Source organism: Hypomesus nipponensis, chromosome 26 (genome assembly GCF_054491055.1).
Source record: "Hypomesus nipponensis isolate SF chromosome 26, ASM5449105v1, whole genome shotgun sequence".
NCBI classification, from domain to species: Eukaryota; Metazoa; Chordata; class Actinopteri; order Osmeriformes; family Osmeridae; genus Hypomesus; species Hypomesus nipponensis.
In genome coordinates, this window is record NC_140386.1 from 5564397 (window position 1) to 5579830 (window position 15434).

General features: G+C 54.4%; 1 protein-coding gene across 1 annotated transcript in view; it reads left to right on the top strand.

The window, feature by feature from the left end:
• ptprfa (protein tyrosine phosphatase receptor type Fa) overlaps positions 1-14534 on the top strand; it is a 144172-nt gene extending 129638 nt beyond the window's left edge. Inside the window, exons 23-35 of the mRNA XM_084692649.1 lie at positions 177-274; positions 4877-5000; positions 5473-5648; positions 7273-7392; positions 7494-7648; positions 8052-8337; positions 9444-9622; positions 11682-11808; positions 12048-12173; positions 12509-12663; positions 12759-12894; positions 12982-13152; positions 13914-14534. Of these exons, the coding sequence (XP_084548775.1) occupies positions 177-274; positions 4877-5000; positions 5473-5648; positions 7273-7392; positions 7494-7648; positions 8052-8337; positions 9444-9622; positions 11682-11808; positions 12048-12173; positions 12509-12663; positions 12759-12894; positions 12982-13050 (1751 nt within the window). The 3' untranslated portion in view covers positions 13051-13152; positions 13914-14534. The remainder of the gene's footprint in view (positions 1-176; positions 275-4876; positions 5001-5472; positions 5649-7272; positions 7393-7493; positions 7649-8051; positions 8338-9443; positions 9623-11681; positions 11809-12047; positions 12174-12508; positions 12664-12758; positions 12895-12981; positions 13153-13913) is intronic.
• Positions 14535-15434: the final 900 nt, after the last annotated feature.

Genomic DNA, 15434 nt, shown 5'->3' on the forward strand with positions numbered 1-15434 from the left:
ACGCGCTCCCCCACATCACTGCCCCACCAAGCAATTCTGTGCTTTGCCATCACACGTGCCCTCTGGTTGCATCCCACAGTCCGTCCATGCGTGTGTGTGGACCTTCACGTGTGTGTGTAGGTGTGTGTGTGTGTGTGTTTGTTTTGACCTCATCCCTTTCTCCTCCGCTCTGCCAGGGATGAGGGAGCACCCGCCCGTCTCGACGGGCGACCTGGCCGAACACATCGAGCGCCTCAAGGCCAACGACGGCCTCCGCTTCTCCCAGGAGTACGAGGTAAACTTTGCTGCCGTGTGCGCTGCCACTCGCGGGGAACCGCCGGCGTCTGTGTTTTTTCGAGGCCGCGAGGCGAGATTCTCCCGCTTGTCTCGTTTTTGTCTGCACGTTCTCGGTGCATGTTTTGTGTCAGTCAACATTGTTGTGGAGCATGTGAAGTCTAAATGTGTATGTGTACACCTGAGCCTTGCTTCAGACTTACATAACATCTGTTTTGGAGTCCCAAGTCCACATTCTAATTTTGTTTTTCAATAAGCTTTATTTTTATTTTTTTTACCTTTAGTCAGTAAGGGTTCGGGGGATGGTAAGGATCCTACTAAAGTATGCATGAATTCTATCTTTTCTCTTCCAAGAATATTATTCCTCCGCACTTACCTACTGTAAAAGCCAGTAAAGGATTATGCCTTGTTGATGTCCTACAAAGGAAGGTAATTTGCATTTAAAGTGGTGAATTTGGTAGCGGATAAAGCAGTACAGATGGGTGCACTGTTTATATGTTGGGGGTGGGGGTGGGGGTGGGAGCCATGATAATTATAAAACATCTTTTAAGTCAACCTTTCCTTTTTTTCCCCCCTCTGTTGTCACTCGGTGTGGGTTGAGAGGGGACTGTAGCCCTACAGTAGGCTGGTGTTTGTGTTGCCTGTCAAGAGGAGAGAGAAGAATAGAGGGAGGGAGGGAGAGAGAGAGAGAGAGGGGGGGGGAGGGAGGGAGAGAGAGAGAGAGAGAGAGAGAGAGAGAGAGAGAGAGAGAGAGAGAGAGAGAGAGAGAGAGGTCTCTCCACCCCAAAAGAGACGAGGGCTTTACACAGACAGAAGGTTCTAGAAGGACGGCGAAAAAGCTCCCCATGTTTGTTCTGTGTACAGGGCCTTTTAGAGTTCTCCAGGAGCGAGTTCTCACCGACCCACACAGATGTAAGAACGCACACACACACAGTTCCAGCCCCTCTGCCTCTAGTTACATAGGATGGAGCTATTGCCTCAACATGTCAGCCCATTCTCAAAGCACCAGGGCTTGAAATTAAAGGCCCCGTTAATGGATGTATTTAAATGAGAGCAGTCAGGGAATCTCACAGCTAGTTAGATCTGAACAGATAAGTCGTTCTGTGATTCGGTGGCTGCCGGGATGTCACCGGGCGTTGAAAGCCCCCCGTTCGCGAAACCTCAATTAGCATAACCCCTATATAGACATCTTAAGAAACGGGGATGCCCTCAAAGGACTCGCCTCTAATTGACTGCAAACACAGTTCAGACCAAACGAGACGAGCCTCGATGTAAGGCGGCTTCGCGATCCATTCGAATGAACACGCTCGTGAGGATTGCCGATTGAAGAAGCTCGTTAGCGGCCGACTCCAATAATACCGTCGTATGACCGCAATTAGCACACCTGTTGTACCGTCGCTCGCGCGATCTATTTAAGGACATCGCAGTACCTATGGGGGACGACGAAATAAGGGCGTTCGCAAAAAACCCTGAATTTGCGTTTAAAAACCCATCGTCTCATGAGTGGCCTTGTCGGCGCGAGTCGTCTGGCCTGGCGGGGGATTGTGTGTGGAGGTCGACTTCACAGCATGCTTTTAGCAACAGGGGAATGCCAGGACTGCCCTATCCCCAGCCACTTGTCAAGGACACGATCCCTGAGTGCGTCCCCCAACTGGGATAAGCGTCAGCGACACCCACCATCGCCCCCGTCACCCAGGCGGTGGGGAATGAACTGCCGCCGCTGTCGAATGTATCCGTTGTCAGGTGTGTGATGGGAGAGGGCTGTGAGGGGCCAGGCCGGGCCGGGCCCCCCCGGGGGCTTGTGGCCAGCCAGGTTAGACCAACAGTCATTAGGAGAAAGGGGGTCTGACTTAGTTGTGCCACGCGGCCCTCCAACGCGGTTTCTTCCCCCCCCCCCCCCGCTCAGAGAGGGATGGTTCCTGGCTCAGAGCCAGCGGAGCATACGCTCCAGGATACACGGCCGGCCCCAGGAGGTGACGGGCTCAGGAATGGGAAGCGGTGACGGCCATTTATCTTGCCCGCTCGGCTGTTGATGCACGCTGAGGGGTGACGGGAAAGGAGTTAATTGGCCTTTTTTTTTTTTTTTCACATAAATCACATCTCCAATGCACTCCCCCCCCCCCCCCCCATGTCCGCCCCCCCCCCCCCCCCCCCCCCGTTTTAGAAACTAGACTGAGGGAAAGCAGTGTTCTTTAAGCTCACTTAGGAGATGATGGGCTTTTGAACATTTCGTGAGGGCCATGCAGTGGATCCCCCCCCCCTTCCTCCCCCAGACAGGTGCTATAAATAACAACGGAGGCCAGGGCTCCCAGAGAGCAGGCCAGGCAGGGCCTATTGTGGAGTTGGCAGATGCATCTCTTTCTCTCTCTCTCTCTCTCTCTCTCTCTCTCTCTCTCTCTCTCTCTCTCTCTCTCTCTCTCTCTCTCTCTCTCTCTCTCTCTCTCTCTAACTGTCCCTCTCTCTTTCTCTCTTCCTCCCTCTCTCTCCCTCCCTCTTTCTTTCCCTCTCTCTCTCCCTCCCTCTGTCCTTCTCTCTCTCTTTACCTCCCTCTGTCCCTCTCTCTCCCTCCCTCTTTCTCTCCCTCTCTCTCTCCCTCTCTGTATCTCTCTTTTTTCTCTCTCTCTCCCTCTCTCTCTTTCTCTCTCTCTCTCTCCTCCCTCCCTCTTTCTTTCCCTCTCCCTCTCTCTATCTCTCCTTTTCTCTTTCCCTCCCTCTCCCTATCCCTCTTCCTCTCTCTCTGTCTCACTCACATGAGAAATGCAGCAAACAAGGTGTTTCAGCCACCGGCCCAGACAGCCTGTCAGCCATCATTGATCTCCACATTCATCCCACAGTGGAACAGATGGACCTGAGCATCTGAGTCACTCGGATATGTGTGTGTGTGAGGAGGAAGGCTCCATACGTTTTCACATGAACACATTTGTTGCCTTGATGGACTGGCTGGCGAATAAAGCCGTTTCCGATGCACCATTTGAATGGCAAAACGTCGAAAGTCTCAAAGCGAGGCTTCAGCCTCGGCACGGCGCGCCACGACGTGTCTCCGTTTATCTGCAGGAACACAGGAGCCGCTCTCGCCGTCGCGTCAACAACGAGCCCGTCCTGGCCCCCCTCGCCCTCCCTCCTTCATTCGGCGCCCCGCATCCAATGTGGGCACGCTATCTCCGGCCCCCCGGCTTTGCGCGCCGACCCGTCTCCGTCGGTGCTATTTTGGGGGGGGGGAGCGGAGGCAGGCGGCTTCCGCAACGAGCATGATCGTCGTGCCACGCATGGTAACTGATATTGACGTCGGGAAGGGAAACATTAGCGCTAATGTGTGTTATTTGTCAGACAGACGTGCAGGAAGCGCTACCTAACAGTCTGTTAAATAAGATGTGCAATCAACCTATCACACCAGTGACACTATAAGCAGGTGTTGAGTGCGCCCGCAAAGCAAGGACAGACCGACAAACAGGCTGACGGGCAGGCTGACAGACAGATAGACAGACAGATAGACAGACGGGTCGGGCTGACAAGCGCGCTGACAGACAGAGGCACACGTGTTGACAGACAGACAGACAAACCGACAGGGAATAATGGGGGGGGATGCACTGCAGGTAACAGACTGCCACTATCCTGGCAACACCTCAGTGTCTGTGGGTGTGTGTGTGTTTGCATGTTTAAGCCTGTGTGCATGAGAACGCTTGCAAGATAGAGTGAGAGAGAGAGAGAGGGAGAGAGAGAGAGAGAGAGAGAGAGAGAGAGAGAGAGAGAGAGAAGAGAGAGAGAGAGCGAGAGAGAGAGCGAGAGAGAGAGGCGCGGACAGAGAAAGTCTAAGATGGAAGATGAGCCCGAGACAGGGTCCGTGTGCACGTTTGTTTGTTTTCCCCTACGATGTCAGACCAGCGGTCAGAGCAGAAAGGTCAATAATGAATAACAATCTACTGCTTGTCATTATTCTGCCAAGGGGAGTCGCCTTTGTCCTGGACAGGGGGGGGGGGGAGGGTCAATCAATACCGATGAATCATCATCTTCTGTCACTAAGCTCTCTCCTCGGCAACCGCGTCTGCCTGAGAGGCTGGGGGTCGGACAGCGCACGGCGGCCCGACTGCGTCTGTAGAGCAACGTCCCTGGCCCCCACGCGTAGCACCGGGGTGACTTCCTGACTGTACAGACAGGCCGGGGGGGGGACCCAGAGGGCTCCAGGGTCATTCTGGCCTGGGACGTGTTGCGGAACCGAGAGAGAGGCAGGGGGGGGGAGGGATACACTTCAGAAACCGGTCAACCTTTCTGTACGGTTGCGCTATCGTGCTTGTATCACCCCTCTCTGTGGTGAAGTGGGTGTTGGTCACCAAGGTGCTCATCTATCCGATGGTGTGTCGAGTGTTTTCCTTGGAGTGTGTCTCTTGAGTTGTGGGTTTTATTTGTCTATTTCCCATTACTGTCATTTCTTCCTTTCTTGTTTTTGAGTTGAATTGTATGTTAGGACCCTCTAAAAAGAAATGAATAAATTGCAAATGCCTCGGCTTATTCGAGTGGAGAGACTTCCCTATCATTATCCTTACAGGTCGCAAAAAGATGCATTTCATACTGTCTCTCCTTCTCTCTCTCTCTCTCTGTCTCTCAGTCCATCGACCCTGGCCAGCAGTTTACCTGGGAACACTCGAACCTGGAGGTCAACAAGCCAAAGAACCGCTATGCAAACGTCATCTCCTACGACCACTCGCGGGTCATCCTCTCCCACGTGGACGGTGAGACAGCCCCCTTCATCTTCACACACGCCTTCCTTCTCTCCTGGCTCTCTCTGGAGCCACGAACTGAATGCGTTCTGCTACTTGGACTGTACAAGGTGTTCCTCTCTTGCTCTCTCTCTCTCTCTCTCTCTCTCTCTCTCTCTCTCTCTCTCTGTCCCTCTCTCTCTTCTCTCTCTCTCTCTCTCTCTCTCTCTCTCTCTCTCTCTCTCTCTGTCCTTCTCTCTCTCTCTCTGTCTCTCTCTCTCTCTCTCTCTCTCTGTCCCTCTCTCTCTTTCTCTCTCTCTCTCTCTCTGTCCCTCTCTCTCTCTCTCTCTCTGTCCCTCTCTCTCTTTCTCTCTCTCTCTCCCTCCTGTTCTGTGCTGTTCTGAGTCTGTGTCGTGTCATGGCATGTGAGGGGCCGCCCCCCCGCTAACACCCCCCCCCCCCCCCCTGCTAACGCCGTCTAACCCCCCTCTCTCCCGGTGCACAGGTGTGCCGGGCAGCGACTACATCAACGCCAACTACATCGACGGCTACAGGAAGCAGAACGCCTACATCGCCACGCAGGGCCCCCTGCCGGAGACGCTCAGCGACTTCTGGAGGATGGTGTGGGAGCAGCGGAGCAACACCATCGTCATGATGACCCGGCTGGAGGAGAAGTCCAGGGTAAGCACGGACTCACGCACGTTACACGCACGTTACACGCACGTTACACGCACGTTACACAGACGAGTTCGGCCTTGGGTCTCGTTTGGAATGAACAGCCGGTGTGAGTGCGCACTTCCGACAGCGCACACGTACACACACACACACACACACACACACACTGCAGACACGACACAGACTCCTCTCTCACTTGGAATGAGGCACTCGTTGAGGTCGCTCGTTCTTAACACACACGCGAACACACACCCTCTGGTGACCTCTGTCATCCCCCCCCCCCACCACCCTTCTCCACACACATACACTTTCAATGTCTAATAGACGGAAGGTGTTAAGTGTCGCTGCCGCCAGTTAGGTGGCAAAAAGAAATCCCTCGAGGTGTTCGGACTCTCCAAAGCAGCAAAGATGTCCGCCGCAGGGCATTGGAGTGTGCAGATTCCCTGTCGCCCCGTCTCTCAGTTAATAACTGCAGAAGGGCACAACACCATCTTTATTAGCGGAGACAGGGGTCATTGGGTTCCTCCCAAACCTAATATCATATGTCCGGCAAAAGGTCCGGCGAAAGGTCAGGTTACAATATTAGATACCCTTTGACCTCTGTCATCTTCTCACAGGCGTTAGTCATATCAAACCCCCCCCGACGTCCTTCTTCCCTTGAACCTGTTCTGGGGGAATCTGTCTGGAGAGGAAATGAATGAGGAACGACCTCGCGGTGGACAGGAAGTGATGTGACCACGGCAGCGAGTGGGACCTGGTCACCCCGTTAATGGTCTTCTTATTTCATTATTTATATTTTGGACTTCAGGTTTTTCTTTTTGAGGGGGGGGCCATCAGAGGGTCACCAGACTTGGCGAGAGGGATTTGAGAGTCTCCTGGAGTCTGGCTAACGCTGAGGGGTTGTTCCTCGCTCTGTTGGTGGGCTCCTGGCTGCGTGTGTGTGTGAGTGTGTGTGAGGGTGGAACTGGTTTCCAGGTGGCCATCCTGCTGTTGGCCCGGCTGTCCTCTTCCCACAATGCACCTCACCGGACCCCCGACTCCCCCCCCCCCCCCTTATTGCCTCGCCCCCCCGCTCCCACGCCTGGCAGAACAGCAGACACCAGCCACGCCGCTCGGACCCCCCGCGGACACGACCCCCCCCTCCCGCCACACACAAACACACCTAACCCCCTCACCCCCAACCCCCCCCCTCTTGCCTGGGGTCTGTGAAGCGTGAGGCCCCCATCTGCTCTGGCCCTGCCAGGGTCCTTCTGCCTGGCACACCACGTCCCAGAGAAGCCCTCTAACCAGGCCCTGATTCCCCAGCTGGCTGCCCCCCCCCCTCCCCCCCCCCCCGGGTTCCCCTTTGTCCACCACAGCCCGGCCCTGGCCCCCCCTCTCCCCCCCTCCCCTCCTGGAAGGTGACAGCCGGCACAGCGGAGCGGAAGTGGAGTTCAAGCTGTCCCTCGATCTGCCCCCCCCCCCCCCCCCTGCAGTTCCTGTTCTGTTCCCTAAATACCACCACCACCACTCCCCCCCCTCCACTCCCACTAATCTCCAAGCCACATCCCAAACCTGCAGGCTCAACAATCCAACTTGATTCTGACGTGCTGTTCTCTGTGTGTGTGTGTGTGTGTGTGGTGTTTTTCAGGTGAAGTGCGACCAGTACTGGCCCAGCCGGGGGACGGAGACCTACGGAATGATCCAGGTGACCATGTTGGACACAGTGGAGCTTGCCACCTACAGCGTCCGCACCTTCGCCCTCTACAAGGTGAGAAGCCGGCTGCTGCACGCGCGCGGCCAGGGTGTCCTTGTGTGTGTGTGTGTTGGCACGTTGTCTAACAGTGTCGTCCCACGACGTGTGCGTGTCAGAACGGCTCCAGTGAGAAGAGGGAGGTGAGGCAGTTCCAGTTCATGGCCTGGCCTGACCACGGCGTGCCCGAGTACCCCACCCCCACGCTGGCCTTCCTGCGCAGGGTCAAGGCCTGCAACCCCTCCGACGCCGGTCCCATGGTGGTCCACTGCAGGTAGGGGGCCCACACCTCCCCATCTTCCACACCCACCACCACCTCCCCCTCTTCTCCCCTTACTACCTCCCCTCTTCTACCCTTACTACATTTACATAGTCATTTAGCAGACGCTCTTATCCAGAGCGACTTACAGTAAGTACAGGGACATTCCCCCCGAGGCAAGTAGGGAGAAGTGCCTTTCCCAAGGACACAACGTCATTTTTCGTGCCTGGGAATCGAACCGGCAACCTTCTGATGAACAGCCTGATTCCCTACCCGCTCAGCCACCTGACTCCCTCCCTTCCTGCCTCCCCACGACCACCAACATCTCCAGCCAGTGCGCCCCGGGGTGTGTGTGTGTGTTTGGCTCCAGGGTGACGTGAAGTGTGTCTCTTCCTCCCCCGCCCGCCCCCCCCTCCAGCGCCGGCGTGGGCCGCACGGGCTGCTTCATCGTGATCGACGCCATGCTGGAGCGCGTGCGCCACGAGCAGTCGGCGGACGTGTACGGCCACGTGACGTGCATGCGCGCCCAGCGCAACTACATGGTGCAGACGGAGGACCAGTACGCCTTCGTCCACGAGGCCCTGCTGGAGGCGGCCGCCTGCGGCCACACGGAGGTGCCGGCGCGCGGCCTGTACGCCCACATCCAGGCGCTCACCCAGGTCACGGCGGGGGAGGCGGTCACCGCCATGGAGCTGGAGTTCAAGGTGAGGAAGGGGGAAAAAGGGGGAGGGGATTGGGGGTCGCGGTCGCTCGGGCGACCGGATCGTGCCGAGGGGCAGAGGGTGGGGGGGGGTGGGCGTTTTTTTGGGGGGGGGGCCTTTCTTTTTCACGTCCCTCCGTTTCCGTTCTGTCGGGTTGCAGCTCGGGGGACGAGTCTTCTGTTGCGAGGGCTTACAACACCGAGGGGGAGAGGGGGACGGATAGAGAACAGACAGCTGGCGCAGGGACACACTGACCATCTGACAGGAAGTCTCGGAGAGCGTGTCCAGAGAACGAGGGCTGTGGCACTGTTCCCCTCCTCCTCCTCCCCCCCCCCCCCCCCCCCCGGCGCTTTTCTTCCGCAGGAGCGAAAAACCCTCCGAGCGATAACCGGCCGCGTCTCCCTCTGGGGAGGCGTCGCAGCCCCCAGATGACGGGGGGGGGGGGGCCGAGGCTCGCTCGAGCGAGGCGCGGGGGGGGGGGGGGGTCGATTGTGGAAAAGTGTGCGGACGGCGTAATTAGGTTTCGACGCTCGGCGAGTGACGCAAATGTGTTTCGCCAGCGAGTCTCTGCAAAACTGACACTCGGCTTTTCGTTTTTTTGTTTTTTTTTCTGTCGCAGTGAAGAAGAATCCCATTAGGGGCCATCAGCAGAGCCGTATGAAACCTCTATCTCTGGGGGGGTGGGGGGGGCGGCTTTTCCAAAGTTCCGCTGTTGACTTGGGGCTCGGTTCACCTTCTCATCCGTTCTCCCGCGTGTGTGGGTGCATTTGTTTTCCACTCCCCCACGTCTGGCGCTGTTCGCTCAGAACGGCTTTTTTTTGGGGAGAAAACAGAGGAGGCGTCTGGCTTTCATTTGAAGTCGGAGAACAAAGGGGAAACCGCGGCACTTTCCCGCCTCAGTAAGAGCGCGAGCCCCCCCCCGTGCCCTCCAACACACCAGGCGCCCCTGCGAAGAGAGGCACACATGAGCATGAAACGAGGATGAGCTGGGATCGCGGGCGTCCGGTTTGTAGCCCGCGATGTGCGCTCGTCGCAGTTTTGCCTGGGGAGTTCCCCTTAAATGAACCACACGGTTAACCTTGAACCCCCCACCTCCCCCCACCCCACAGAAACTGGCCAACTCCAAAGCACATACCTCAAGATTCATCAGTGCCAACCTGCCATGCAACAAGTTCAAGAACCGCCTGGTGAACATCATGCCTTTCGAGTCCACGCGCGTTTGCCTCCAGCCCATCCGAGGCGTGGAGGGCTCCGACTACATCAACGCCAGCTTCATCGACGGATACAGGTAGGAGACCGTGCGGGAAGTGTGTGTGTGTGTGTGGGGGGAGAGGGGGGGGGTTGTGAGAGACTGAATAAGAGAGGAATAGCAGCAGCAGAAAAAAAACGCGGTGAGACTTAAAAGCGGACGATCCAGAGATCCAGCTTTCGGCGGGCCAGCGGCGGTAACGAGCGAGGAGGGGGGTGGGCCTCCCCCGTCCGTGGCCGGGCGGCTGCGTATCACACGCCCGGCGCCTCGTTTCGTCCGTCCGCCTTTTCCCTTTGTCATGTCAAGTTGTCAGAACAAATTGGCCGTATTGGCAGGACTGTCGGTTTTCTGCTTCCATTTTTCCCTCCTGGAAAAAGGATGGAGTGTTTCTGACAGGTGACAGACCACTCCGGGAGAGGAAACAGGGGGGGGGGGGGGGGGGGGATCACTTATTGATGTACCCTTTCTCAGCCAACAACCACTTCTAACCCAAACTCTTCAGAGAGCCTTAATGAGAGACAGCGCCTTTTAATAAATGATGCTGACGTTTTCACAGTTAGCTATTGAAACGTGGCGGGCGGGGGGGGGGGGGGGGGGGACCTTTTGTTTTCGACGTGTGTGTTTTTGGGCGCACACGTCCTCGTGCGGGCTTGTGTCTCCATGGACACGCCTTGAAACCCCAGCGCAGTTATTCTCCCATATCAAATTAGTACCTAATCACCGCCATCCCAGAGAGACGGGTTCCTTTATGGAAGTGTAAACACCGTAATTGGCAATAATACGCGGCACATCGACATGGTAACGAACGGCTGAGTACAGAGAAGTTGCTCCTTTTTCGGAAGGCGTGATGGGCCTTTTACATACGTTTTCCTGTTGCCCAGTTTTGATACATTTAGTCATTTAGCAGACGCTCTTATCCAGAGCGACTCCCAGTAAGTACAGGGACATTCCCCCCGAGGCAAGTAGGGTGAAGTGCCTTTCCCAAGGACACACGACGTCATTTGGCACGGCGGGGAATCAATCCGGCAGCCTTCTGATTACTAGCCCGACTCCCTCACCGCTCAGCCACCTGATAACTCCTCTTGTCTGGGCCTAATGATGTCCCAGGGGCAGACCTACCTGACGGAGGGAATGGGTAGAGGGAGGGAGGGAGGGAGGGAGGGAGGGAGGGAGGGAGGGAGGGAGGGAGGGAGGGAGGGAGGGAGGGAGGGAGGGAGGGAGGGAGGGAGGGAGGGAGGGAGGGAGGGAGGGAGGGAGGGAGGGAACGGGGGGAGGGAACGGAGGGAACGGAGGGAACGGAGGGGAAGGGAGGTCTGCGATTCCACTCTAATTCCAGTCGCAGTAATTAAGAGTGAATTAAGACACACTGAGGTGTGCAGCTCTGTGCGTCGCTCTGGGCTTCGACGCTCTGGAATGGGAAGAGCGGGGGGTTAGAAACGACCCGGGTGAAGAGGGCGAACACGATTGGGATGATCGTGTTGAAGGTTTTTTTTCCCTCTTCACTTTTGACTCCCTCCCCCCCCCCCGCCCCCCCCCCCCCCCCCCGTCTTTTTTACTCTCCAAAGAATTGGCTGGGAGGGTGATGTGGTTGTGTTATGGGTCTCAGTACAAAGCTGTGATCTCCATGACCGATCTGGAGACTGCGACGGCGTTGTCGTCGGCGAAGGCGATGCCCGTTCTGAGTCTTCCCGCGAATAACAACTCAAACGATCGGAACGGCACAGCGACGGCCCTGTCAAACCTGACACTTTGCGGAGCTCTCGAAGGGGAGCGCAAAGCACGGCTCATATCGACAGACAGAACACCCCCAGACTGGCTGGCTCTCCCACCTCCAGCCAGGCGTGTGTTTGTGTGTATTTACGGCTCTATTTATGCATGTGTGATAGGATGTGTTCACAGGTTTGGTCGCAGGATGCCTGTCAGAAGAGAACGAGCCGCCATCCACTTGCGTGGCTCTGCGCTGCCCCCTAGTGGCGATATGGCGCAACTGCAGAGAGCTCACAATGGGCGTTGCTGCAGAATGGACATCTTCTAACAGTGTCCTGTCCCCCCCTCCCCGCCCCTCCCCCCCCCCCCCCCGCCCCCCCGTCTTTCCCAGGCAACAGAAAGCATACATGGCGACCCAGGGCCCGCTTGCCGAGACGACTGAAGACTACTGGAGGATGCTGTGGGAACACAACTCCACCATAGTGGTCATGCTCACCAAATTACGAGAAATGGGGCGGGTGAGTCTCTTGGCGAAACACAGAACCATAACTTGATTGCCCTGTTAACGTGGGAGGGAGGCAGGCCCGCAGGGGCACTGCATTCACTGCACGCGCGGTACACCGCTGCACCAGGTGTTTATGGGAACCAGCTGTGTGGAAAGCTCCGCATTGTATGTGATTATGCTTCGACACACACAAAGGTTTTTTTTGTCGTCGTTTTTTTCTTTTCTTACCGATTGTGATGTTTTGTCCCTTAGGAGAAGTGCCATCAGTACTGGCCCGCAGAACGTTCCGCCCGGTACCAGTACTTTGTCGTGGATCCGATGGCCGAGTACAACATGCCCCAGTACATTCTGAGGGAGTTCAAGGTCACCGATGCCAGAGTATGTGTCTCATCTCCCCCGGCAAACCCCGGCGGTCTCGCTCCGCTCACTGCAGCGCGCGGTGTGAAAGGTTGCACTCGCGACGGATGCGCCGCAATGTATTTTTAGTTCGGAGACGCAGAAATGATTGTTGTTGCTGCCCACACGTGTAATTATCCTGACAAAGTGGTTCGTGTTCGGCATGGAGAGATGCCGTAAGCTCTGCCCCCGACGACCCAGAGAGATGAGATGTGGAAATCAAGCAGTGTTTTTCGTTGTGGGTTTGCCTCTGTCTATTCTGCGATCTATGTATAAAACATTCCATCTATATATCTATTTATCCATCCATCCATCAGGATGGCCAGTCCAGGACCATTCGTCAGTTCCAGTTCACCGACTGGCCTGAACAAGGGGTGCCAAAAACTGGAGAGGGCTTCATTGACTTCATCGGCCAAGTGCACAAAACCAAGGAACAGTTTGGCCAGGATGGACCGATAACTGTGCACTGCAGGTAAGCAGGAGTCTGTGCCCCCCTTTCCACGGTCCTACGGCAGGGCCGAGAGACACCCGGAGGGTTCACCTGTCCGACGTCTGCTGTTTCCCCAGTGCCGGCGTGGGGCGGACCGGGGTCTTCATCACGCTGAGCATCGTGCTGGAGAGGATGAGGTACGAGGGCGTGGTGGACCTCTTCCAGACGGTGAAGACACTGAGAACCCAGAGGCCAGCCATGGTGCAGACAGAGGTGCGGGCGGAGCAACCGTCTCTAGGAATCAGGAGTAGAAAAATGCTTTCTTTTTTATATACATTTTGTTTCTTTTCCTTTTTTCAGGACCAGTATCAGCTGTGCTACCGGGCAGCTCTGGAGTACCTTGGAAGCTTTGATCACTATGCAACATAACCCATTCCCAGAATGCACCGGGGGTCCCGAGAGGAATGCTGCTTGTCCTTACGGAGCCGTGATCCACCCTGCTGCCGACTCGGGGTGGAGGCTGTGGGAGGGGTGAGGACAGACAGGGGGAGGGAAGGGCGAGGGGGGAGGGGCCGAGAGCACAATTCTGACTGGACGACCGGCAGTAGGAACAGTACTGCTTGACTGGCACAATAAACCTGCTTTAAACCCTTCACTGAAATCTCCCCTCCACCCCCCCCACCCCCCCCAAAAAAAGAACCATAAAAAGCTTCAGTATGCTTCATTCTGATGTGTCAACTGCACATCACTTTAACCCCTATTTCTTCCTCACCATATAGCAAAAAGTATTTTTCAGCTATTTTTATTAATATCAATATTACCATTATAACTATGTTATTATTATTTAGATTTGGTTTTTTAATCATATACACTGGCTACTGTATGTCTTAATGGCTCTTATTTTAAATTAAATTGTATCTTTTTTCAGTTTTTTTTGTTGCAAAAGGACATGTATTTTCAACATGCTCCGAGTCTTTATTACTGGAGAACACACTCAGAGCTGCTAATAATTTTATTTTTTACCATAGCTAAGATATTATAAAGTTCTCATGATCAGATTGGTCTTATTCAGTGGTGTCGGGGGTAAACTTTTATAAGCCTTTTCACTTCCTGGTAATCTACAGAATGATAACCTCCTCCAAAATATAAACACCAGTTTGTGAACTATCAACTAAAGCAATGGCTATCCAAACTGAATAGACGAATGACGTTTGAAAACTAACATGTACAGATTCTGGCTTTTTTCTCATTAGCTGTTAACTGTGATTTTTTTTTAATGCCTGTCTTTGGAGACCACGACAAAGTTGACAAGAGATACGGGGGAAAGATGGTTTGTCCTGCGACCTCACGGCCCCAGTTTCGCCTCACCGGCGTCACGGCGGGCCTGAGGTGGACTCACCTATGGATCCCAAGAGGCTGTGGTCTGACAAGCTGACCTGGTCCGGGTCAGACGCGTTCAGCATCCACCCCCCTCCTTCCATGGAAAGTGTGAGAGTGGCGTCCATATATTTCTGATCAATCGGCTGAATTATAAACTGCACCTTTCCATCGGCAAACACTTTGGACTGGCCCTACCCAGAAAACAAACTCCTTAATCACAGACTCGGCATTCATGGTATCTCTGCTGTAATAGTATATCACTGTGGGACAGAAGGACAATCTCCTGTAGCACTCCGAAAGCAGCGTCAATGTGTGGGGGACGATGAGAGTCCTCCTGAAGTGGTTGAGATTGCGAGGTGAGGTGGATTTAGAGGAGTGGGACTACAAACATGAATCATTTCACTTTGTCCTCCAAATCGTGCCGTAGGGGTTCAATCTGTTGTACCCGATCTGTTTTCTATTTGTTCATAAAAAGGAGAGAAAATATGTCGCAAAACCTTGATGTTAATAAAGTTGAATAATTGGGTTTTTTATATTGTTGTTGTTGCTTTTACTCATTTGGTGTTGATTTTGCTTGTCCATATGACATCAGGTCAGTGCCCACGCAATGCCTGTATCCATCCTTGCCACTAGCCATAGACAAGAACAACAGATGGTGGGTGGACACCCCTCTGGTGCCAGCCTGGCTGCTAGTATTCCACATCTACTGGTTTACTGCCTCACTCTCTCTCTCTCTCTCTCTCTCTCTCTCTCTCTCTCTCTTTCTGTCTTTCCCTCTCTCTCTCTCTCTCTCTCTCTCTCTTTCTCTTTTTCCTCTCTCTCTCTCTCTCTCTCTCTCTCTCTCTCTCTCTCTCTCTCTCTCTCTCTCTCTCTTTCTCTCAATCTGCCTCTCCCTCCCTCTCTCTTTCTCTCTGTCTCTCTCTCTCTCTTTCTCTCTCTCTTTCTCTCTCTCTTTCTGTCTTTCCCTCTCTCTCTCTCTCTCTCTTTCTCTCTCTCTCTCTCTCTCTCTCTCTCTCTCTCTCTCTCTCTCTCTCTCTCTCTTTCTGCCTCTCCCTCCCTCTCTCTTTCTCTCTGTCTCTCTCTCTCTCTCTCACACACACTCTTTCACTGTTATATCAATGATTAAAACATGAATGTGAGGACTTCAAAGACCTTATATCGGGTAGCTTCCAAACATAACTATCAGAATAGAATGTGAAATCAGAGAGAATTAGTGTGCATTTCCAGAATGTCTTGTACTGAAATTAAATGTAAATCTCGTTGCAATTTCCGCGTAGCCAATTGAATGCACCAGTCATCATCAGCCATACTCGTAATCCATAATAATACACAGTCTTCATTGGTCCAATATCAATATTATTCAAAATATTAATGAGTCGTGATAACGCAGCTACTGGGAAGGCGGGGTCACAGAAAAATTAGGCGTTTTGATT